Source organism: Centroberyx affinis, unplaced genomic scaffold (assembly GCF_046629955.1).
Source record: "Centroberyx affinis isolate AG114_WGS23_722 - 3 ecotype Tasmania unplaced genomic scaffold, CSIRO-AGI_Caff_v1 ptg004758l_1, whole genome shotgun sequence".
Lineage (NCBI taxonomy): Eukaryota > Metazoa > Chordata > Actinopteri > Beryciformes > Berycidae > Centroberyx > Centroberyx affinis.
This window is the reverse complement of record NW_027282305.1, coordinates 113,159-140,000: the sequence shown is the minus strand read 5'-3', so window position 1 is coordinate 140,000 and position 26,842 is coordinate 113,159. Positions and strand designations below refer to the sequence as shown.

General features: G+C 43.2%; 1 protein-coding gene across 3 annotated transcripts in view; it reads right to left on the bottom strand.

Annotated features, from left to right (window-relative positions):
• The window catches only part of scube1 (signal peptide, CUB domain, EGF-like 1), a 116,061-nt gene that overhangs the window by 83,042 nt on the left and 6,177 nt on the right, over nucleotides 1-26,842 (bottom strand). For all 3 annotated transcript variants that reach the window (XM_071545052.1, XM_071545054.1, XM_071545053.1), the window contains exon 3: nucleotides 15,683-15,808. In XM_071545052.1, the coding sequence (XP_071401153.1) occupies nucleotides 15,683-15,808 (126 nt within the window). The remainder of the gene's footprint in view (nucleotides 1-15,682; nucleotides 15,809-26,842) is intronic.

Sequence of the window (26,842 nt, the reverse complement as noted above, 5' to 3'; positions counted from 1 at the left end):
CCTTCCATCCTTTTTCTGATAACATGCAGGTTTCCTACCACTTCCTATACCTGCACCAACTGAGACCTAAAACTACACACCTAAAAAGGCAGAGTTTGGTCATCAAATAAGGCATGAAGAGTTTTCTCAGTTGCTCAGAAATTAATTGGCTCCATTCAAAGCCCCCGCTAAGTGAATTAACAGAGGACACCAGTCGCTGTTTCCTCTAGTGATTAGAAAGACGGGGGAGTAAATAAGAGGAGGAAAAGTCTCACTCCCCTCCCTCTCTCTCACACTCTTTCTTTCTCAGTTTCTCGTCAGTCCTCCCAGGTTTGAGCAAAGGCTTCCCAGCACTTAACCACCCACCTACAGTAACCTCAGCCAACCTCAGTGACTAAACACTGACTCCAGCCGCCCCAACACAGGCCTAAAAAGCTGGTTCATGCTTAATGCAGAAACAGATGTATGACTTTGCAAAATTACGTCATTGCGGCCAAAACAACTGGGCATACTGGAGTCACATCCTGAACCACCTGAAATATGAAAAAAAAAAAAACGCGGACAGTGCAGCAGCGTCCAGGATTGGCTGAACAAAGAGAAACCGGAACTACTGAAGGCCGTCTCTCCTGTTCCTATTTTTTTTTTTTTTTGCTTGGATGTAGAAAGAAATGATTTTTTTCTTCCCACAGCGTCACAAAAGTGTTTCAAAAGAGTTTTCAGGCGCGCGGTCGACATGAGGAGCGAGAATGCCAAGGTGGACTGACGACACGTCTAGCCACACAGGAAGTGTGAACCAAGCCTCAAATTAGCTCCGATCCCTGGTTTACTTTCAACTGGGTGACACACACACACACACACACACACACACACACACACACACCACAGGCTGCCCAAAATCACTATTAGGGCCTATCACAAAATTATGCATGAGATGAGATGAGATCACATGACATCAAATGACATGCATTAGATAAGATTTATTGATTCCCCCTATTGTCATTTCACAAAAACAAAACACAAAACAATAAATGCACAGAACATAATTACTGATAATCAGAAACATGATCATCTGCATCAGTACCACAATATAAACTGGATAAACCAATTTATCATTACCACAGTATCACATTTGTACAATTGCATTAGCAAAACCAATACCAGTTGCCGTCTTATCAACACCGGCACAACGATAAAATAAAAAAAGTAAATATAATTTTCATAGTCATCAGTCTGCCTGTCTGACACACAGTTCATATTTCGGGGGGGGTGAGCGGTCGGGACTGTCCTAATGGTGAGGCTTTACCGGGAGTTAGCACCGGCTCTCCTCTAAAAAGCCACACACACTGGTGCTGAAGCCGGGATTACTGGGCGAACGACAGAGAGGCACACTGTCTATCTGCTGTATTACCCTGCTCTTCCACCCCTCCACCCCCTGTCTCTCTCTCTCTCTGTCTGTCTCTCTCTCTCTGTCTGTCTGTCTGTCTCTCTGTCTCTCTTTCTCTCTCTGTCTCTACAGCCTTATTTGCATGGGACTAGTATCAAGTGGGAACCTCATATACATAATTAATGACTTCTGATGCTTTGTGAAACGCATTCGCACAGGATAATGAAATCTGCTGAAATCAAGAGCGTCCCGGATGCAGTTACAGTCTGACGTCAAGATTTTACAATTTGTCACTTCCCGATTTAGCAAAGCAAAACTTGAAATTTATGTCAAAAATGCACTCAAAACCTTCATCTACAAATTCCACTATACTGCCTCCATTTTTCATGACAGGAGGAAGATAGAAATTGAGTGTCTAGAAGAAGAAGAAGAAAAATAAATGCTGTGCCTGAAATAAATTCAGGCGTTTCAGGTAATTTACACTAGAATTTGTATTTTTCAAATCACAGGCTTGGCAGATTTGCACAGGAATAAAATCATAAATGTTTTTTTTATATGAATAGGGCTGAAGTCTCGCTGTCTCTTTCTTTCAATTCAATCAATTTCAATTCAAAAGTGCTTTGTTGGTATAAAATATAAAAGTACTTATTGCCAAAGCAAAGGCATCAAAATACCGCATTATAACCAGATTCAGACGGCAACCGTGACAATGTGAAAAATTGTTCAAAAATATCATAATAATCGATCACTAAATCAATAGACTGAATTGAGGCGTCTCCCCAAATACCAATCAAGTCAACATCAAGTCTTTCTTCCCATTGTTGTGTCCCGTTGTCCTCCTTGCTAACCCAGCGGCAAAGTTATGACAGTTGAATGATGTAAGATTTACTCGCTGTCATGGCAACACTGTCATGACAAATTCTGATTTGTGCGTTCAAATACAAGTAAGTTCACATGTAGGTCGCATGCTTCAGGATCTGTACCACACATCCACATGTGGTCCAGAATTAATATTAAAGGAATAGTTCACCCTAAAAATGAAATTTCTGTCATCATCTACTCACCCTCATGCCAAATGAAACACAGGTGAAATTTGTTTGTCCATATAACACACAGGGAGGTTGCCAGCACAACTTGGTAGCAGCCTTCTCCAAAACAACTGAAGTCAATGGGGACCAGTTCTTTAGAGCTCCAAAACAAAAACAGCCAAACAATCACACTGTGAATAGAAAGACCTATACACCATTATTTGTTGCAAATCAATCAGCTGTAGTTAAGATTTGCACTAAATGATGGTGTAAATATACTGTAGGTCTTTTTGGAACTCTGAAGAACTGGTCCCCACTGACTTCAGTTGTTTTGGAGAAGGCTGCTATGGAGTTGTGCTGCAGCCTCCCTGTGTGTTATATGGACAAACTTCACCTGTGTTTCAACTGGCATGAGGGGGAGTAGATGATGACAGGATTTTCATTTTTGTGTGAACTATTCCTTTAATGTAACTGGAATTTAATGAAATAAATAAAAATAAAAAAAGTGACTCCATGCAGCTTTTTGATTAGAAAACATCAGATCTGAGTCACATGTGAAGGGAAAAATCTGAATTGGGATAATTTGAGCTGCAATGTGAACAGAGCCGTTGTCTCTCTCTCTCTCTCTCTCTCTCTCTCTCTCCTCCCTCCCTCCCTCTCTCTCTCTCTCTCTCTCTCTCTCTCTCTCTCTCTGGACCCTCTGAGTTCCTGACATTTCTCCCCAGGAGTTACAGTGGGCTTTTCAGTCGGGGCTTTACCTGGCGTCATATTCCTCTACTTTTAGAAGGTGGCGGCGGGCTCGTTAAACCCCCGCGGAGAGGACAGCGCCTTTAAGAGCCTCGTTAACAGCGTGTGGAGAGAGAGAGGGAATACTTTACTATCATGTTAACCCAGGCGCGAGAAAGGAGGAGGAGGAGGAGGAGGAGGAGGAAGAGAGCGGTCTTTATGCTGTGTGTGGTTTATTTAATCTATGCTCTATTTCCACTGAGCCTCCTTTTTCATCTGCTTCATCCTCGTCAGAGAGCCAGTCATACAGAAAATACCGTTATTTTGTCTTTCCCTCATCTTTTCTCCCTCACTTTTTCCTCCTCACTGCAAAAAACCTCCATCTTAACGAGTCATTTAGTCTCATATTAGGCCTTTAAATCTTATTTTTCTTAAACCAAGAGAAAAAGCCTGCCAGTGAGGAGAGATAACTCTACTTGTTTCCAATGCAGCTTCACTTCTTTCATGAATTTTCTAGAAATGAGTGTCAGAATAAGGCAAAATCACTGCACTACTATCAAAAAAGTGATGCTTGATTCTACAAAATGCTTGAAACAAATTGATTTGCATTGGAAACAAGTGAAATTATCTAACCCCATTGGCAGATTTCTCAATAATAGACTAAATGACTTGTTAAGATGGAGATTTTTTGCAGTGCTGTTTACTAAAGCGTCTCGCACGTAGATTTAAGGAGAAAGGAGGATCGGCTCCAAAGGGACCTTAAAAAAAACGAGGAACAAAACAGGCGCCAGCACTGCCGCTCCTCCCATTACAAACCCATAGACTGAGTTCATTTAAGAGGGAAGGAGGCCATAAAAACACATAAAGACACTGCAGAGATGAACGGATACTGTAGCTTCAGCTCTCTCTCTCTCTCTCTCTCTCTCTCTCTCTCTCTCTCTCTCTCTCTCTCTCTGCCACAGGGGCTTCTGGGATACAGCTGGTAAGAGTCTGTCGCATCTCTTCTGCCTCTGTAACACCCGCTACCGCCGCTTCAGTAAACATCAACACACTCATTCAGGTCTTGTGCCTGGTTGGTGTTTCCTTCTTGAAACTCTCGTACTTTGGTGGCGCTGTGGGAAATCTCAGCTATCCAAATCCCCCAGTAAGAAACACAAAAAAACCTTTTCCCAGACCTTCATTTCTTGATTTGATTTGAAGATTTTGATGTTCAATCTTTTTTACACAGATATTCGCCCTGTCCCTGCTAACAATGCCATATCCAAGATTATTCCGCAGTAAAAAAACCCCCCAAAAAAACGCTTGTCGGGTGAAAATTTTGTATCCAAAATGTCAATTTTTCAGGAACCACGAATGACGAACAGCCTTGTTTTGAGCTTGACCACCAGGCATTTTTGAGTTTATGAAATGGTTTTGAAATGCTTTCCTAAACCCAAGGGTTGTCTCAACCAATAGAGGAACATGTATTACTTCAATTTAAGTTAACACATAAAAATTACCAAAATTGGAGTTACAAGATTTTCACCTGACAGTGACGATATGCAAGATGACAGGGGTCTAAAACAACAGAAGATATGTATTTATCTGTATAGTGGGACAGTACAAGAATATTTTTCTATATTTTTACAAACTTTTTGTGCAGGTTTCAACCTTATCAAGACCTGGAAAATATCAAATTATTTTTCCATAAAGTTCCTGACTTTCCAGACGTGTCATTTCGCCTCCATTCACCTCATTTTGAACATGAATCTGGCTTACAAAGCCTCCAGTCAAACTGTACCTTGTTCATCTTTCTGCCTCTTGATTCATAAAGCACTTTCCCTAATCTCCAGTTCATTTACAAGCACACTTCATTTTAGCGCTGATCTACAACGGTGTCCTCGCTGAACTCTGTGCTGTTTTTTTTCCCCCCGTAGTCATCAATTTGACTGATGCATTTAATTTTCAGGCTGGAGGGGAGAGAGAGAGGGAGACAGAGAGAGAAAAGAAAGAGCAGCCATCTCCAACTTCAATTGATCTCTGCCAACATTTCTTCATAAACACAGGCAAACGGGGCCATTTTGCAAGTTTCGACCGGAGCCTCTCTGTTTTGTTTGATTGTGCTTGTGTAAACTTGCGTAAACTTTTGTTTAGACACAACGAGGATGTGCTTGACACATAAGAGGGGTGGGGGGAGGGGGGGAGGGGTGGGGGGATGGGGTGGGGAGAGGCTGGAAGGAGGAAGGAGGCAGAGCGAGGGAGGTGACGAGAGGAATGGGAGAGAGAGATGTGGGTGAAGGAGGGGGAGAGGAAAAACCTAAGAGTGAAGAGGCAAACAAGTGAAGTGGTTTCATTACACAACGGATTTTGCTACCTGAAATTCCTCCAGGCAACATTTCAAAAACACAGGCAGGTGATCCTATCCTCTCTTGGGATGATTCACAATTTCAGCAGTAACTCATAATGTGCTTTACTGTCATGCCAGCAGTCATTCTGTAAAAAGTACGCATCAGTTTGTGCAAATCGCCGATATCTGATTTTGGAAAGAAACGATTCAGTTTCACATATTGTCTCTGTGTCTTTGTCTGTGTTCATACCAACCTCTGAAAAATCCATAAAAATAAGTTAAAAAACCCAAAGAGGTTTCTGACTGGGGACGGTGCCATACAAAGGATTTTGTTTATAATATTGCGGTTTGTAAAGAACCATTTTTCTAAGAGTATGAATTTTTCCGTCTCATTTTGGACTGAAACACAAACACTACCACTGAAAAGTCTAGACCCACCTGACTGAATGTTCTATGCTTCTCATTCTCTTAAAGCCATTTTGATCTAAAGGCTTCTGCTTAAATGCTTGAAATTTGACAAATACAGACAAATATAAATAGTGAAGTTGATCCTATGTATGAATTTCTTTCCAAAAGCCTTTTGCCTTTCCATCAAGGCAAAGGGCGGCTACTTTAAAGAATCTAAAATATAAGATAGTTTTGATTTGTTTAACACTTTTTTTGGTCACTGCATAATCCCATTTGTGTTATTTCATAGTTTTGATGTCTTTACTATTATTCTAAAATGTGGAAAACAGTAAAAATAAAGAAACATGCATGTGTGGATTTAACCCTTTCATGTGAGCTTGTCAAGCTATAGGCTCATCCGCTCCCCCCCCCCCTCCTCCTCCGTCACATGTGGCGTGGTCGGCCCTCGGCGCTGTGTGACTCAGCTGCGGGCCCCCGGGCTCCCCGCGGCGGAGCCACCTCTCAGATCTCGCCCTCGGAAATGAAAAGGACGCGTCGGAAGGAAAATAAACTCACGCGAGCGCGCCAGACGCTCATGTCGGGCACCGGGGGATCGACACATTGGGCCCAGCTGTGTCCACGGCAAAACAAAATAAATAAAGACTTCAAATCAAAAGGAGGAGAGGAACTGAACGGGACTGCTCTTTAATCAGAGGACAATTAGGCAATCTTAAATCAATTAGTGCCCTAACTTGTTGACACAACGCATCTGGGAGACGACGGAGCGACTTCCTGCGCTCACGCAGACTAGCTGCTTTTTTTTTTTTGGTTTTGTTTTTTACTCCTCTGCAATTTTCCAAAGTGTAGTTCTTCATCCCATGGCCCCCTTTGAAAGCACCACAAGGTCCTGAGGTTTTTCTGGATATCATTCTTTAGGCCTGTTAAAAGCCACCGAGCCTTTATTGTTTTGCACGGGGCGGCCGGGAAGAATGTGAGAAAAATAAGAAATAAATTGAGCGTGAATTTCATTTCGGAGGGGAAAACAAACACGCTGGCCAGAAAAAATGTTGTTTTCAAAATGGAGTTGTTACACTGTGACGGCGACCTGGAGCTACAGTTCATCCCAGAATGCACTTCAGGGTCTCGAGCTTAAATCTTTGACACCGACAGAAGAAGCTGTCGTCAGATCGGCGGGGGTGGGGGGGTGGGGGGTGGGGGGGGGACAAGCCTTACATAACTAAAACTACTATCAGCGCCTGACTTCACACTCACAGCTCTGATTAATGAGTCAGAAAGCGGAGCGGCGTGGCAGTTAGCAGGTCGCGGAAGACATACGATTTCAATTTGCAGCATCTCTGAAGCGCTTCCCAGTGTTATGACAAGCCGTCATACAAGAGCCGGGGTCTGTGAACGTACACAGCCCGACAATGCTAATTGCGTGTATGCATGTAAACGGGACAAGAGAGACAGAGAGAGGGAGAGGGAGAGTCTGTGTGTGTGTGTGGGGGGGGGGGGGGGGGGGGGGGTGTAGCGTGTGTCCTCCTCCATACAGTAAATCTCCTGCTGAATGAGACACTTGAGAGTGAGACATTATAACAAACACTGAGGTCCTTGTTGACGGGGAGCGCGAAGACGAAGGTTGGGAGAGCTCAGCCTAAACTGTGGTTTGGACAATAGGCCTACATGTCACTCCCTACCAGTCGTGTTTATACGGTTACCATGCATCGCGGGCCGCTATTTACCCCCACAGTCAGCGATGACAGTAAACATAAAGCATCAGAGGGGCTGCTGACGCTACGGCATCCATGAGTCAAGACGCAGGAACGCATTACTCAACCTGCCGCCTCGTATATCTTCTCAAAGTGGGCTAAATATAGACGGATCCCACGTAACGCGCATCATACCTGAAATACAACCTAATCCTCTGGTCGCCGCCTTCCCCCCCGGCCAGCAGCACTCCTTCTTTATTTTGCTTATTTCTATGAGGTTTTTTCAAAGGTCGGTATGAAGAGCATGTGAAATTCAAGGATTTCATTCCAAAACGAGATAAAACCCCCGTTTGGAATAAAGTGACATATTGCTGGGAGGAGAGGAAGCCACATTACGGGGCTATTATTAAAGATTAAGAGATTAAGAGAGAGATTATTAAAGTTAGGGGTCATCTCAACACCTTTGATTACAAAGCGGTTGTGTGTTTTGAGGATGGTACCATCTGGTTTTTTTTTTAAATATTGACTTTCAGGAAGCTAACTTTGTCCAAAATGAACATGCAGCATTTGGAAATGCGAGCCTTCGAGAAACAAGAGAACAAAATTCACCAAATACAAAAACAAAGAAGCAAACATGAACTGAGCAAAATAAATGATCAAACTAGAATTGCACTCGGAGAGCGCAGACCTCCGCCAAGGTTCGTGCTATTATTGCTCGTTCGTGAGTCGGATCCGGATCCGCTCCAAAATTTCATGGGTTCTTCCTTGGCCCATGCTACACCCTTCCACGAAGTTTCATGAAAATCGGGCCAGAAGTTTTTCCGTAATCCTGCTAACAGACAAACAAACAGAAAAACAAACAGACAAACGGCACCGAAAACATAACCTCCTTGGAGGAGGTAAAAAGAGAAAATCACTTTGCGAATACCAAAACCGAACAAAGTCAACAACTGGTTGGTTTAGGCGGTGCGACCGTTTTCCAAAACTTCTTTGTTCTTTCAAGTAAATGTTTCCAGAAGTAGTTGACGCCTGGGTTTACCACAACTTTACAAACATCATTTGTGAAGCAGACGAAAGTATTACAATACTCTTTGGAGCAATATATACATTCATACATACACATACAGCACGTAATGTGTTAAAACGACAGGGGTGAAATGTCCATTATCAAACAGTAAATACATGTGGTGAGTTCAAAATCTTTCAGATACGTAAACAAACTCTTTTCTAGAATACCTGGATCTCAGTCCAGCTCCTCCCTAAGCTCTTAACACAAACTGTAGCGGTGATGAAAACATAAATCTATAAACACAACACACACAAGACCACAAGACCAACAACACTTATGATGTAAACTTCTTCCAAAACAGAGGGCCGCCATTCCTCAATCTATGGTCTATTCTTGTATATTATCATCACATTAATCCCATAATAAATCCTTGTCCTGGAGTAGAATGGGGATGCAAATTTGACTTAGTGACACCTTGCCACTTGCTCCAATAAGCTTCATTATTGGTACATACTGTAAACTAGTACAGAAGCCCATTGAGGACATACAGTATATTCATACATTTTACTTACGCTGTTTTATTGTGATATTGTGAAGTTAATTTTCTTTGTTTTCTCCAGATATCAAGTTATTTAGGTCATTATCTTGAGACATATTTTGTTTTCCCGAGATTATAAAATAGATTTTCTCGAGACAATAAGAAAATTTGCTCTTAAAATGATTTCAGGAAACTTACGATCATTCTGTGTAGAAATGTACAGGAGTATATCGATCACCACATCATTTCTTTTTAATCAAGGCCTGGCACAGGCTGAAATAGCATTATGCCTTGCTATTACAGATAATGTAGATAGAGATAATTTTCTCATTATCTGGGGAAAACAAAATGTGTTAATGACGTAACGCGATATCTCAAGACAACACAGAAAATGAACTCGTTATCATGGGAAAACTGCTTAAATAAAATGTATGAATATACTGTATGTCCTCAATGGGCTTCCATACACTAGACTGCATAAAAACACATTATCTAACATCTAGCAGAGAAAACATGTTGAACTGTTTAAGAGAAAACTTGAGATGCCCTCAGTTTAGCTGTATTGTGCCAGGCGAGTTAAAGTTAAACCAACCAACCGCATCGTAAGTTTGACACGTGTCTGAAAGCTTTCAAGAGAAACACTCTGCCTGTCAGTCAGTCCGTCAGAGGTTTAACACAGAGCCCAGATCCACCTCTCTGTCCAGACTGAGATCCAGCACCCGAAAACCATCCATCAGGTGTTTTTAATCTGAGATGTCAATCACTGAGCTGAATTGAATTGAATTGAACTGAATTGAGAAAAAGATAGAAACAGAGAGAGGCAGATATGGAGAAAAGGAGAGAGATGGAGGAGGGAGAGAGGAAAATACAAAGACATAAATAGAGAGAGAGAGAGAGAGAGAGAGAGAGAGACAGGGAGCAGTGAGACAGTGTCGGCCCTCTGCTCCTTCATCAGTCTGTTGTATCTGAGACGTTCCACTATAAAGACGTCAAATAGAGAGAAGAAGAAGAACAGCCTGGAGCACATCCAGAGCTCAACACTACACACTCAATAAAGAGAGGGGAGGGAGGGGGGGAGAGAGAGAGAGAGAGAGAGAGAGAGAAGAGAGAGAGAGAGAGAGAGAGACAGGAGGGGAGGAAGGAAGGAAAAAGGAAAGAAAGGAGGGAAAGAGGGAAACAGAGGTAAGGAAAGGATGAAACAGAAAGAAAAAAGAGAAATAAAGAAACAAAGAAAGGAAGGAAAGAAGGAAGGAAAGAAAGAAAAAAGTAAAGAAGGGACAAAGGATAGAAGGAAGAAAGGAAGGAAGGAAGGAAAGAAAGACGAAAGGGAGGAAAGAAATAAACAAGGAAAGCAATAAGGAAGGAAAGCTGTCTTGGAATGAAGGAGAGAAAGAAAGGAAGGAGGGAAAGAAGGAGGGAAGGAAGGAAAGAAAGAAACAAGGAAAGCAATAAGGAAGGAAGGAAAGCTGTCTTGGAATGAAGGAGAGAAAGAAGGAGGGAAGGAAGGAAAGAAAGGAATGAGGAAAAGAACGAGGAAGGGAAGGAAGGAACAAAAGACAGAAGGAAAGAAAGCAGCAAAGGACGAAAGAACAAAAGATAGATAGAAGAAAGGAGGGAAAGAGAAGGAAAGAAACCAACAAACAAACAAACAAGGAACAACAAAGGAAAGAAAGACAGGAGAGGGAAAAAAAAGGGAGAAACAAAGAAGGAGAGAAAGAAAGCGAAGCGTTTTGATTCCCTTCACACTCGTCTGATTTCTCGCTTTACTGCCTCGTTTGAACTCCTCATCCCGGCTTTTAAAGGCCAATAAAGCGTCTCCCCCCCCCCCCCACCCCCGCCCCCACCCCCCGCTGCAGTCAGGTGATGACACTCGTCACATGACCGAGGCGGTGTGGTGAACAAACCGCCGAACCTCGCCACAACACAAAGTGCGACACACCAGCTAACCAACCGGCACACAGCTGCAGACGCTCCAAGAGCCAATAAACAGCCAGCCGAGGAAATAAACAACTCAAAACACTATCAGACACATTTCCACTGACACCAAACAACACAAACAGAGAACTGGCATGCTGTAAACTCCTTGCTGTTCAATAAAAGTTATTCATTTTCAAGAAATAAGCTCCAAATCTGTGAAGTGCTGGTGCAATGCAGGGGAAAAAAAAAAAAATCCAATAAATGTTTGCCGCACAGATGACTAATCTGTTTATATTCATAATTTGTGCAGCAAAAAAAACACAAGAGCGAAAAGCAAAAAAGCCGCAGCAAACATTTATTCCTTTGTTGATTGTTCGTTTTCAAGTTAATAACTTTCCCTCATGACATTTACCAGTAACATAAATATTGATCGCCTAATGAAACAAAACTGGTTGGCTGGTATTTGAATGTCATGTTTTAGGGCAACGGGATGAGTAAGCAGAGGAGATTTCAGTTAAGGTTTCCCAGCAAACATTTAGATGCTGAATAGATGTTGATGCGACGGCCTGCAGTAACACTGAAAACACAAGTAAGTGTAGTGCTGAAATGAAAAATGAGACGCTGTCTGTAGTCGTCTGTAGCTGAAGTCGTCTGTAACTGAATCTGTGCTGTAAATTTCTCTCATGACTCCCCAGTCTCCTCAGAAAATAGCCTAGCTCTTCTACTCCAATTTTCTGTCATCAAAAAAAAAGAAAAAAAAAAAGCCTTCTACTTCTCTCCTTAGCTGTTTTATTTCCTCTCTAGCTCTTCTCACACATAGGACATCATCACTGTGACCCTCTTGCACTCTTGGTTTATTATTGGTTGTTATTATGATGATGATCTTGTATAGAAGCTGATTCTTCCATTGCACTCATTCTAAGTGGATAAGAGCTAAATGTTTTGAATGTAAAATGTGACTCATCATTAATGTGATGTGAGTGGGTGATGGAAAATTAAATTCCATTGTTTTATTGATGCAACACACTTAGGATTCATCTGTCTTTACATGACTGAAGGGAGTGAAAAGTCAACCTGAAGATATTTAAAGGTCCCATATGATTCAGTTTTCATGATTTTGTTTTCGTTTTCAAATCTAGGATCAGGATAAGAATAAGGCTCTTCATGATGTTTTGCAAATACACGTAGTTTAGTTAAAAGTGTATTTATTGAAGGAATTTGAAGGCTAAGTCGTCACAATACTGGATCCTGATTGGCTGACAGCAGCAGCTCCTCTAATTCAAATGAGGTAAACCTGCTGAGTGGAGGCTTTCCGGGTCAAATGCTGCAAACTTAGTGAGGAGAGCCAATCAGGATCAAGTCCAGCTGTGATGCGTTCACTGGAGTTTGTCTGAAACTGCCTGAATAACTTTAAATTTACCCACTCAAACTAAATCAAAACTGAACAAGTTCTTCATTAAACATCTTTGATCATTTCTACACTGCAAAAACTGACAGACTTGTTAAAGGATAAGGCTGGTGTTTTTTAATGCATTGCTTACTGTCAACAAATCCTATGAAAATAACAAAATCAGCAATGTGTTTGCTCTACTCCCATTACTTTCTTACTTCCCACGTACCGTTTTTAGCTGTCAACCTGGAAGTAATTGGCTCCAATTGTAAGCTAAAACCCTTGAAATACAGCTCACAAAGACATAGTTTATATTTTAAAAATCACTAACTGTTACCACGAAAAGTCAGGCTGTTGTAGTTATTACCAAATCAAATTCAAATGGGAACAAATTCTTCATTACGCCGGGGACTATTTTCAGTGCTACGGAACTACTTTCCTGAGATCGCAAAGTGTTTACAGCCGGCTTATTAAGTTGTTTGAGGAAAAAGTCGGCTGGCTCTGTGATGTGTTTTTAATTTATTTTTTAATACAATGGAGTTCTATGGCTGCTGGGACATGGCTGCATTGGGCACCGGCGACATGGACGAGATTTGTTGGCAAAACAAAATCATTGCTGATTTTAGTTATTTTCATAGGATTTGTTGACGGTAAACAATGCATTAAAAAACACCAGCCTTATCCTTTAAGTTATTTTATCTGTCTCCAGACTTATCAAGCTTATTTTAGGATGATTTTTGTGAAATCATCTCACTGCACTGGCAGATAATTTTACCGGTTTCAACAAATTTGACTGATAACGTAACTTGTTCCAGGACATTTACTTGGTGAAAGTGAAATTGCCTTGGAGAAAGATTCTTGTTTTCTTCATTGTTTTATGATGGTTTCTTGAAAGAAGTCATATTGGCAAGTGACATTTTAAGAAACCAGCGAGATTATCTGTCAGTGCAGATCACAATACAAGCTTGATAGGTCTGGAAACAAGATAAAAATCACTGGACAACTCAAAAAATCAACTGCCTGAAACTGACTCTGCGCCGCTGGCTGCTCCCACTCAATCCCTCCAAAAGGGGTCGGAGAATGAGCTACAACACTTACAAGCGCCAAAACATTTCTCACCAAAGACGTTCGGGTTACACGGGGCATCCAACATGACAGATTTTTTTATTATCATTTCGCTCTCGTCGGTCGGCGGCTGGGGACCGAGGGGGATGAGGCTGCGAGTCGCGTAGAGCAGAAAAACATTTGTCTGGCCGACGCCGAGTCGATAGCGCAGCGCTGGGGCTAAATGGGCCGGGGCCGCGGGTAATAAAGCAGAGAGAGGCGGCCGGCCGGCCAGCGACCCGCAGGCGATATCGCTGGGAGAGGAACTCTGCAACCTCCCACAAGAAACACACCGACACAAACCGGCATAAAACAGCAGAAATGATGGAAGCCCTCCAAACGATGACAGAGTGACTCTCCAGAGAACAGCGAGATGAGCCAGACAGGCTTAACAGACACACAGAGAGAGAGAGAGAGAGAGAGAGAGAGAGGGGGAGAGAGAGGGGGAGAGAGAGAGGGGGGGGGGAGGAAGAGAAAGAGACACAGAGGGAGAGAGGGGAGGAAGAGAAAGGGAGACAGAGGGGGAGAGAGACAGAAAGAGAGAGAGAGAGAGAGAGAGAGAGAGGGGGGGAGGAAGAGAAAGAGAGACAGAGGGGGAGAGAGGGAGAGAGAGAAAGAGGGGGGGAGGAAGAGAAAGAGACACAGAGGGAGAGAGAGAGAGGGAGGAAGAGAAAGAGAGACAGAGGGAGAGGGAGAGAGGGGGGGGAAGAGACACAGAGGGGGAGAGAGAGGGAGGAAGAGAAAGAGAGACAGAGGGGGAGAGAGGGAGAGAGAGTGGGAGGAAGAGAAAGAGAGACAGAGGGGGAAAGAGAGAGAGAGGGGGGAGGAAGAGAAAGAGACACAGAGGGAGAGAGAGAGAGGGAGGAAGAGAAAGAGAGACAGAGGGAGAGGGAGAGGGGGGGGGAAGAGACACAGAGGGGGAGAGAGAGAGAGAGGGAGAGAGAGAGAGGGAGGAAGAGAAAGAGAGACAGAGGGGGAGAGAGAGAGTGGGAGGAAGAGAAAGAGAGACAGAGGGGAAAAGAGAGAGAGAGGGGGGGAAGAGAAAGAGAGACAGAGGGGGAGAGAGACAGAGAAAGAGAGCGAGAGAGAGAGAGAGGGGGGGGAACAGAAAGAGACAGAGGGAGAGAGAGAGCGGGAGGAAGAGAAAGAGACAGAGGGAGAGAGAGAGAGAGAGAGGGGGAGAGAGAGAAACACACACTCACTTAGACACACATCAACGCACACTCACATACTTAAACAGATGCACACACACACACACACACTCATGCAAGGACACGCACAGACACACACACACACACACACACACACACACATGCATACACCCACGCACACACACACACAGAAGCACACACACACTCACTAATGCACAAGCAAGGACAGATACACATGTACTCAGATAAACAGATAAACAGACACACTCAGTTTCTCACAGTCCTGGAAAATCCTTGAAAGTTTGTGGATTACAGCAAGGCCTTAGAAGTTTTGGGAAACGAACAAATAGCCTTGAAAATACTTGATTTTTTAATTAAAATATAACATCCAAATTCACTAATATGCCTCAGCTTTCTCTGTCCTCTGTCCTTTGTGTTGATAACAGCAAGTTTGAATTAAAATTATTGATTTCACCATAGGGCTGGGCAATATATCGATATTATATCAATATCGTGATATGAGACTAGATATCGTCTTAGATTTTGGATATCGTAATATCGTGATATGGCATAAGTGTCTTTTCCTGGTTTTAAAGGCTGCATTACAGTAAAGTGATGTCATTTTCTGAACTTACCAGACTGTTCTAGCTGTTCTATTATTTGCCTTTACCCACTTAGTCATTATATCCACATTACTGATGATTATTTATCAAAAATCTCATTGTGTAAATATTTTGTGAAAGCACCAATAGTCATCCCTACAATATTGTCACAATATCGATATCGAGGTATTTGGTAAAAAATATTGTGATATTTGATTTTGTCCATATCGCCCAGCCCTATTTCACCAGGATTTCTTGACTTGACAAGATCAGGAGTAAACAAAATGAGGCCTCTATGACAATTTTTTACCTTGAAAGACACTGAATTTGATGTCCAAGTGAGTGTGGGAACCCCTGTTACACACACACACACACACACACACACACACACACACACACACACACACACAGAGGAAGAAAGAGAGTCGGTACCCAGACAGTTGTGTCCGTCGTGTGCCAGCATGAAGCCGTCGTAGCAGGTGCATCTGTAGTTTCCTGGTATGTTGATGCATTCGTGGACGCAGCCGCCGTTGTAGTCGTTCTCACACTCATCCATGTCTGAAAGAGAGAGAGAGGGGAGAGAAGATTTTATTTAATTTTGAAAGTCACTGATTGAGATGTGATGGATGGAAGGAAGCGGGAGGAAGGCACCTATGTTACTGGGATAGAGGGAGATTTAAAGGATAAGACAGGTGTTGTGCAAATCATCTCATATTCTTCCTGGTTTGTCTGCACACAGTCAGCATAGTTGGAGATATCAGCACTCGTTTTCCCCCTTCAGAAGACATCTTCAACTTCCACAGAGCAAGAGAATCCATCACAGTAAACATGAAGCCTTCATTTGGTTTGGTCAAACTTTCTGTTTTCTCCTTATTTCATTATGCTGAGTTGAGTAGAGCTGCAACGATTAATCGATTAATCGATTAGCTGTCAACTATTAAATTAATCGCCAACTATTTTGATAATCGATTAATCGGTTTGAGTAATTTTTTAAGAAAAATAAGAAATTCTCTGATTCCAGCTTCTTAAATGTGAATATTTTCGGGTTTCTTTACTCCTCTATGACAGTACACTGAATATCTTTGGGTTGTGGACAAAACAAAACATCTGAGGACGTCATCTTGGGCTTTGGGAAACACTGATCCACATTTTTCACCATTTTCTGATATTTTATAGACCAAACAACTAATCGATTAATCGAGAAAATAATCGACAGATCAATCGACAATGAAAATAATCGTTAGATGCAGCCCTAGAGTTGAGTGTTTTCATCTCAGTGCTGTCAGTCTCCTCCAGGAAATAATCCCTCAAAAAACACTTTACTGTCACATCCATGTCTTTTTATTTAGGGGCGTCTTTGTTAGTTTCAAGCTAGGTTTGACACCGTGAAGTATTTTAAAAACAAGTAAATGTTAAAAAAAATGCAAATGATTGGGGGAAATAACATAAACAGAATCAAATAGGATAAAACCCTAAATGACACCGGTATTCTCCTTTAAGAAGCTGAGATAGTGTAAAAAAAAATGGGACTTTTAATGTGACATGGTGCAAAAAGTGATAAGTGAAGACCAAGAGAAATGTATGCGAACACTTCAGTATCATTATATTATGTCAGAATGTCACTGAGTTATAGGAGAAAGAAAATGACAAATGACACAAAGGAAGGGAAGAAGGAAGAAGGAAGAGGAAGTCCTGCATCTGACATCTCACACCGGGTTTACAGTGAAGGGGGACATGAGGGAGAGGTGGGTGGGTGTAGGTGGAGGGGGGTGGGGGGGGGGGGGGGGTGGAGGTGGGGGGGTGGAGGTGGGGGGGGTAAGGAGAGTGTCAGCCGGTGTTTGCTGAGCCAGCGGAGGCTTTCACAGCAGCCACTCACAAGCGGTTGCCATGCGGAGCCACTTAAACAAACAGTCCCCCCCCCCCCCCTCCGTGTGAACAGCAGGAGATCCGCCAGGCAGCGAGGGGAGGAAGACCCCAACCCACATCCTCCTCTTCCTCCTCCCTCTCCTCCTCTTCCTCTTCCTCCTCCTCCTCCTCCTCCAGCAGGAAGACAGCAGTTCAGGTATCTGTTTTCTCGGTTCCCAGCAGGCGCTCCACTCCGCTCTGCTCTGCTGGATCTATCTGCGGACTCCTCTTTCACTTCCCCGCGCCAAATCCGATGTCAGCGTGATGAATACGATGTCGGTTTGACCGCTGGCGTTTCAGTCCGCTGTCTGGCCACATCCCACCTTCACTCTCTCTTCCCGTCTCCCTCCCAGTCTCTCTCTCTCTCTCTCTCTGTCTGTCTCTCTGCCTCCTCTCGTTTGACTCTTCATCACTGCTGTGTGTCAGTGTGCATCTCGTCCGCCTACCTGTCTGTCTGTCTGTCTGTCTGTCTGTCCAACTACCTGTCTGTCTGTCTGTCTGTCTGTCTGTCTGTCCAACTACCTGTCTGTCTGTCTGTCTGTCTGTCTGTCTGTCTGTCCAACTACCTGTCTGTCTGTCTGTCTATCTGTCAGTCTGTCTGTCTGTCTGTCTGTCTGTCTGTCTGACAGTTTGGACTAAGGTCCGACTGATACAAGGTTATTTTGTGCCCATATTCAATATCTTTAAATTTGACCATTTTCATGGCAAACAATGCAAGTACTCAGTGTTTCTCCCAGGATTTTATTCTTGTCAGGGTGGAAAAGCCTCTGAAACAGCATTTAGTCCAGCATGGGACACTAAAACTCCACTCAAACCAATACTAACAAAAGTATTTTAGTGTTAGCAGCTCTTTAAGGCAGGTTGACCCATCACAATTATTCAATGGCAGGGAAACTCTGAGATACAATACTACTTTTAAATGAAGAATTGATTTACAAGAAACACTATTGAACAATTAAATGAATACATAAAGTGTGCAAAGAAAACAAAATTTCATTGCAGGTTTTGCAGACCGATATCTATAGGAACCGATATCTGGCCGATATCTGGTATTTTAAAAAGAAGGCCAATATCGGCAAAGCAACATCAGTTATACCCTGTTTCACACAAACTCTCAGCTGTTTTTGAATGTTTTCCTCCCCAAAAATATCAAGTAATATGTGTGTTCTTTCATCAGTCCTTAATGAAAAGCTGTACCCATCATGCTTTTAGTGTTAGATATGAATTATGAATTAGGTGTATTGTTTTTGTTTTTCAGTTACTACAGAAATATACATTATACTGGACACATTTTGATAGTGTGCCATTTGGATCAGTTTTCACACTCAAAAATGCGGACAGTAACAGAATAATGCAGATGTACAGAATCTTTAGGTATATTGTATCCACAGTGGACGACACTGACAAAAAAAGGTAAATATCGGCCTGATATATCGGTCTGTCCCTGGTCTGGACAGCAGGACTTGTCGGGAAACTGGGTGGAAAACTGTCAGAGATTCAGGTTGCCAGGTTTGATGGATGGGTGGAGGCTGATGGCTCCATGAAGGAATGAGACGCTGGCACAGAGCAGAGGTGGGCGACACACACACACACACACACACACACACACACACACACAGACAGGCACAGACAGACAGGCACAGCGCTCAGCCTCCACATCCTGTGTGTGGACATAACCCAGACCTGGACACACACACACACACACACACACACACACTCACACAAGGACACACAGATGCACACTCATACACATTGACATAAGAACACATGCAAGCATGCACAAATACACATACTGTACACACACACACACACACACACACTCACACAAGGACACACAGACGTACACAAGCACACTCACACACATTGACATAAGACACACATACTGTACACACACACACACACACACACACCTAAGGACACACACACAAGCATGCACACAGACACAAGAAATGCAAATGCATACATGCAAGCATACACACACCCACACAGAAATACACACACACACACACTGAAACACATAGACACAAGAACACATGCCAGCATGCACACACACACACACACACACACATTCACAGCACTCCTCACAGAGACCTTCTGTCCACAAAACATTTCCTCTCAGTTGATCAGCAGAAGTTTGCTGCAGTGTTTCACTTTGAGTCCAGGAGCAGACGGACATGAAAAGATCTTCGTCTGAGAGGTTCCACTCGGTCGGAAAAAAAGCCAAATGAACTTCTTCACCGCCGAGCACCGCGGAGACGGAGATGTGCCGTGTTTACCGAGAGCCGGCGTACACTGATGCGTTTTAATTCTCTGTTTGTTTGCTCTCTCTCTCCCACACTGACAAAGGAACTCTCAGCCTTAAAGGACCATTCAGGTTCTCTGCCTGTTCCCTGCACTCTCTTACTGTTTCACATCACTGTACATCGTCTTCTAATGCTTTCACCACCTTAAGAGATACGTGCTATTTCTGCATTATTTCAGTTGTTTTGAAAAGTAAATACTTTAAAACAGTGGTTCTCAACGTGGGGTCCAAGGACCACCAGGGGTCCTTGAGGGGGTTCTAGCAAAATGATGAATTGTTAAACTTCAGCATTATTTCATTCAAGAAGATAATACAAGAAGTTAGCACAATTAGAGAACGTAGAAGAAATGTAGACTGTTTTGGTCATAGTTTCTCTGTTATCTCTCTACCTACAACACAGACAGTCATGAAATTCTGGACGAAATCATATCTAAGAATAAAAATATTCTCAGATTTGGGTCCGAGAGACAAAATCCCATCAAATGGGGGTCCGCGGCCCTAATGTGGACTAAATTAGGGGTCCTTGATATGAAAAAGGTTGAGAATCACTGCTTTAAAACAAATGCGTGACAAACAAATAAGTTACTCCCAGAAAAGAAGGAGGCAAATTAAAGTAAAATCTATCTTTAATTTGATTTTGTTTTCATCTTACAGACAATAGCTGGTGGAAGTGTCTTTCCCAGGGATTTTGATTGACAGGAGGCGGGTCCTTAACTTAACCGCAGAAAATTTTAGCTATTGGTTGAGAGGAAAAAGTGGAAATCGGACACATAGTGAACCTGAAAGTTTTGCTCTTTCTTTACAAGCCAAAACCGGAAGTTTTCGTGATGCTCCCGAATGCGCGCATTAATATGAAACGTACATCTTACAGTGAACAGAACTTATTTTTAAAGTGTAAAAGTTTATAGCCTGATGCAACTTAGCAAAACGGACTATCTTTACCGACCGAATTAGAAGTCTCCAGTTGTTTTGGAAGTGAATGAGGGCGAATGAGCCTGAGAGGTTTGGCAAAACTGGTTAAGAAATATCGTTAATTGCGGCGTCTGCATGCAGAAGCAGTCAGAATTCACATTAAATGAATGGAAAACGTAACAAATCAGTCAATCCAATCACACTGGATGGTGCTTTAAAGAGCGTTGGTGTACACAAACCCCTCGCTGCCATCGGCGGCTCGTCCCACAGGCATTCGCAACCAATTAGGGCGAGCCGGAGCGGGAGGGCGTTCGGGTAATGACTGTTTGGACGCTTTGCGGCTCAGACGGCGTGGCTCGGCACCTCCCATGAGCTCCGCTTTTCATCTGTCAGCGTCGGAGAATAAAGGTAGAGAGTAAAAGTGAAAGAGCGCAAGGGGGCGGGGGGGGGGGGGGGGGGGGGGGGGTTCGGCGCTGAGGGTGAGGGGAAAGCAGCGGGTGATTAATTGGCGCTTTAATCGCTTCAAACAGGCAGCGGAGGAGCGGGGCTGCAGGCGGGGGAGCGGGGCGAGCGAGCAGAGCCGCTAACAGGAGAGAGAGAGAGAGAGAGAGAGAGAGAGAGGGCTGAGACTCACACCTGCCTCAGACCTGAAGCCCGGTTCACACTCAGGGATCGCAGCTGCGTCGCATCAGTTTGCACACATTCTGAGCGTGAAAACTGATCCCAATGGTACACTAATAACTATTGTAGAGGAAAAAAAACAGCTGAGAGGTTGTATAAAATGGAATTAGACCGATATATGGCTTTGCTGATATTGGCCTTATTTAAAATATTGGGATATTGGACCGTCATGCCATCCACTGCTGATATGATGGAGGCTCCTCCCTGACCACAGCTACATAAAAACAGTCTGAAAGCAATGAAATCTTATTTCCTTTGCGTGTTTTAGTTATTCATTTAATTGTTTCATTATGTTTTTATGTAAATTAACCCTTCAATTAAAAGCCTAATACATCCCAGAGTTTAACCCTACCATTGAATAGGTGGGGTGGGTCTCCCTCTTAACCCTAAAAGAACTGAATTCAGTGGAGAGTTTTAGTGTCCCATGATGGTCTGGATGCTGTTTCAGAGGCTTTTCCACCCTGACAAGAAGAAAATTCATCGGGAAACACTGAATACTTGTAATTTTTTGGCATGGAAAATTGTTAAAATATCACCTTTTGGTATCGGCCTTCAAAAACCCATATTAGTTGAACCCTAGTTTTAAAAACAAACACCTATTTGTAGTTCAACTGATCACATAGTGCGGGTCGAGCCAAAGGATTCTGGGATTCAAGTGATCAGCATGCAGAGTGAAAGCACAGGAGGACAAACCTGGAGATGATGGAGAGAGAGAGAAAGAAGGAGAGTCTGAAGTGTGTGTGTTTGAGAGAGAGAGAGAGAGGAGGGAGGTGGGAGAGGATGACGAGGGAGGAGGAAGGTGCCTGGCAGGGTCGGTGCCACTTCCTGCCCCGGAGCTGTTGTTGACATCTGACGGCGGCGCCCCGACAGCTTCTGACTGCCCGCCGCTTCCGCTCACATGCGCACGTTTTCTAATTGCCGGGGAAATGTTTATGCTCCACATCTCATCAAGTGAATTAGGCACCTTCATTGACGGCCCCCGCGACCCCCCGCCAGGGGGGGGTGGGGGGTGGGGGGAGGAGGAGGGGTGTGGGGGGGGGGGAGGTATGCCGGTTCCATCCCACGCAGGGTGTCTGCAGGTTTCAGCAGGCCAAACTCAAGACCGTTAATGCCAGTTAGAAAGTTAGAATTTAGACTTTTAAGACCATTTTCTCCACAAAAATCGACATGAAAAGTGAAATCGGAATATACTCGGTGAGGGAGACACGTCTAAATTGGTGACATTTTTACGATATCTACAAGACTTAAAGACTTTATTTAACTGTATTTAAGACATTTTAAAGTATATAAATCAATTAAAGACATGCAGACACACTGTTATGGGCATTTAATCTGATTTAATCTAATCTAATTTAAAGGAGACAATTTTTCTTTGAGATTATGAGACTGAAATGCAGACCTATGATACTACTTTCATGTATGTAAACTGAGACTTATCACACTCTAATTGGCAGAAGTCCTCCTTCATGCATTTAACCTGCATTTATCCTGCAATTATCCTGCGTTAAATTCTTTCTTTCAATTCTTTCTAATACAGTAGAATAAAATTTACATATTGTAAATCAAAGCTCTCAACCATCTGGTGACGAGGCTATTCCTTTTATTCACTGCAAAAAAACATCCATCTTAATGAGTCGTTTAGTCTCATATTCAGCCTTCAAATCTTATTTTTCTTAAAACAAGAGAAAGATTCTTCCAGTGAGGAGAGATAACTCCACTTGTTTCTAATGCAGCTTCACTTGTTTCAGTAATTTTCTAGAAATTAGTGTCAGTATATTGAAATAAGTCAGAATAAGGCAGATCACTGACTATCAAGAAAATGACACTTGATTCTACATAATTCTTGAAACAAGTTGATTTGCATTGGAAACAAGTGAAATTATCTAACACCACTGGCAGATTTTTTCACTTGTTTTAAGAAAATTACAATTTTAGGACTCAATAATAGACTAAATGCCTTGTTAAGATGGAGATTTTTCTGCAGTGTTCTTCCTTATCCTTGTTTCACTCTCAGTTTAAAAGAAACATTTTTCCAAACAGTTCCTCTTGGTGATGCAGTGAAAGTGCAGCAGCAGTTCTGCAAGCCTGCAGTAAAAAAAAGTCTGACTTCACATCTGTCCACATCTGTAGCATTAACTGTATTATATGGAGGATAAATTCTGCATTACTGACTGACAGCCAAATCTTCGCGGTAAGAGCGCGTGACAAAAGTCTCAGATTATCTCTGAAAGGAGAGAAAAGAGTCTCAGCAGACTTCTTTTACCATTTCCACTCCACCTTCTCCCGAAATAACAACCATGTGTGCTTATTCAAGAGGTTGTATGACAGGGCAAAACCAGAAACAATCCAAATATTATCATTTTTAAACTACACCGTGTCACATTCCATTAGCCCGTCAGAGGGGAGCGTGGCCGCAAAGCAACCGCCTGCTTTTTAAAGTCAAGGCCAAACATTAGCGGGGATTTTCTCTTTGAGTGTTGTTTTAAACTAAGTAGCTAAGAAACCGACACACACACACACACGCACAGAAAGAAAGATGGAGAGGGACAAAGAGAGAGGAGTATATGCAAGGATATGTGTGTTAGGGATGTTTGAAAATCAGTGTTTTGCATGTGTGTATCAATATAAAGACACAGAAAACGCAAAAAATGTAATGTCAGGTGTGTAAAAGGTAAAAGTCGATGCTGAGCTGGAGGGAATTTCTCTGTTTGGACGCAGTGTGTGTGTCTTCATCTGGCAGAAGGAGCCAGACTGGAGACGTTGCATGATTTAACTGCGTCTATATAAAGCCTCAATGAATCTGACCTGCTCCACTGAGTCTGAGTGTGTACAAGGGAAGGGAAGAGAGAGAGAGGAGAGAGAGAGAGAGGAGAGAGGAGAGGTGGGTGGGTGTGTGTGTGTCGGGGGGTTGATTGTGTGTGTGTGTGTGTGTGTGTGTCGGCAGCAGGGCGATGCTGAGGCCAGCCAGTGAGGAGAGCGGCTGACTGATGACGGAGATGCAGACGCCAGGCAGACAATGGCCTAGTAATTGTCTGCCACTTCTCCCTCACGCCCTCCTGCCTGCGCTGTCTCCCTCGCCATCTATTCTTCCCCACGAGGTGCCCTTCCTCTCTCTCTCTCTCTCTCTCTCTCTCTCTCTCTCCATCCCTCTCTCTCTCTCTCTCTCTCTCTCTCTCTCTCTGTAAAGCAGGTCAGGTGTTCGATGCTGCAGCTAGGAGACAAGCAAGTCTCAAGCTGCCAGTATTCTCGCTACTAGAGCTGAACAATTAATCGAAAAAAAACATTGAAATCGCAGTATGAACTTCTGCAATTTCCAAATCACAGAGGCTGCAGTTAATTGCTTAAGAGAGAGGAGAGGAGTGTTCAGAATGGATTTCTGAACAAGGTGTTTTAGAGCTGCGGGTAATCTGTCATCACACTCAAACTCAGTAAATCCTGCACACTGACATCTAGTTTTTTTTTTTAACAAAATCACTTCTGTGATCTTCAATGCATTCCACAAGTTATTTTGTGATGAAGTGTTGTGATTTACTGTTTTTTTGGTGTACCCACTTTCCCTCAACCTGCCTCACCAGCTTCCACTTTGGTTATTTATTTCCTACATTTCCCAGAATGCCTTTCAACAACCCCCCCCCACCCCGGAGAATGGGCATGAACGTCTTGCATTCAGCTGTGGGCCTACAGTACATGTATGTGGAGGGAGAAATAGTGATAGCACAGCAGTGTTGCAAACATGTTTCCAAGGAAAGTCGCCCCATAGTGACAGCAAGGGATTGAGTTTTTCCAGTTGAGAGAAAGTGTTGCGTCCCTTACTCTGTTTTCTGCTCCTGTCAGTGGAGAAATTGGTCTCTCTCCTCTTCTACGATGGATTTCTCCCTGTATGATTGTTGAACGTCTCTCGGTGCAAAATGGCAGCTCTAGAAAGAAACCCTCGCTCTTTGATTCTGAGGGACTGACACTAAAACCTGACGTTTACCGCTGATGATTTAGATCACTAAAGATGTTTCTGCTATCAAACTCCATTGGTGCTGCAGGAAATATCTACACATGATGTCACGTCTTCTACATTTGGCCAGTTATCCACAGGAATAAGAAAAACACACCACCAAAGAACAAAATAGGCCCAGAAATGTAAGGTGCATCACAAGTTGTTGTTTTTTTAACAGTGTTTGTTTTAAGTCTCTCTCCCATTCCTTCACACTAGAGTAGTTGCTTCTCTACAAGGACATAAGCCCAAAATTGAGACTTGGGACACACACACACACACACACAGAGCTGGATGGCATGGGCAAGTTTGGGTGTTAAAACACACCCCATAATGAGAGGGAGGAGAAGAGGCTCCTATTCAGTGCAATGGGCAGCACCAATGAAAACCAATCAATTAGCCTGCAAGTGACAAATGCTGAGTAAACACAGGGAGCCTTTCACAGGCCGCTGACAACTCTGTGGCAACCAGCCAGTCTGCTCAGCTCATCCCTCTGGGGGATCACACACTGTGGAAAATGTCTATTTTAATCTTATTCTACTAGTCTCAAAATCTGATTTTTGCCAAACAGAAATTTGGAATACAACCATTAGTAAGCATAGGAGTCACTCTGGTGAATGAAACTCATGAACCTCTTAACATTCACTTGTCTCCAATGTACTTTCACTTTACTTTGAATTATTTACAATATCTTGACATAAAGCAGATCAGACTACTTTCAGCATAATGGCGTTTGATTCAAGGAAATCACAGCATCAAGTAAAACTGTATTTTGGAGAGGGATTTAGGAGATTTAGGACTCAATATTAGATCAAATAACTTGTTAAGATGTTACGACATGTTTCTGCAACACACATCCCATCTGTAGTCTCCTGCTGATGGAGTCTTCCTGCCCAGAACACTGAAAAAACAACAAAGTCCCTTCGATTCACAATGATTCATCATATGAAATTCCTCTGAATGAATTCCCAATCCCAGCTCCCAGTTTGGTAAACAAGTGCACAATACTCTATCAACAGTCAGTCAGAACGCTTTGCCAGATCTTTCCCTAAACAGGGAGACAACTCTTGCTGTCTGGCACCGTTATGCACACACACACACACACACACACACACACACTAGCACATGTGCTGCAATGCGGGTTTGAATGATACACAACGCGCTCTGCTCCTCCCACATTCTCTCATTCTTCATTTGACAGCACAGGGATAAAAGTTCACATTTTTCCATAACGAGTGAGCAATATCAGCTCGTGGAAAAATCTACAGAGAGGGCAGCGTTCATAAACGCCAGATCAGATTTCAGAGGCGAGCAGCTTTTCTGAGCAGCGGATTCACTTGAGAAAATGACTTGTGAGGAGGACACGAGCCTGACAAAAACCAGGAGACAAAAAGCAGAACAAAAAAATCTGCACCTCCATCTTCCTTTATGAGTGTGAGAGCCAGCAGGTCGCTCTGTCTGGGATGTGATCCTGCTGAATCCTGCAAGGAGCCGGTTCCTGGCAGGACAAAGCGGCCTGCGAGCTGCTAATTTGTAGTGTGGAGGTGTAGCAGCAGCTAGCGGGACGGCCTTCACTGGGCTATAAAAGAGCACAGGTCGTCTCCCTTGGTCACCGGGGCTCGAAACCCAGCCGTTACAAAAGCACAAGAGCCTGAGTTTTGTGAATGTGGAGCCACACAGGCCCCAGTTAGCCTGCCTGAGCCTGTCATTAAAGTGCTAATCTGTAAAATCCATGTTTGTTTGTTTTTTTGGGGCGACATCTTTGGTGCTCGGCGCTCATTGCTGTGGTGTTTCTGCACTGCACTTC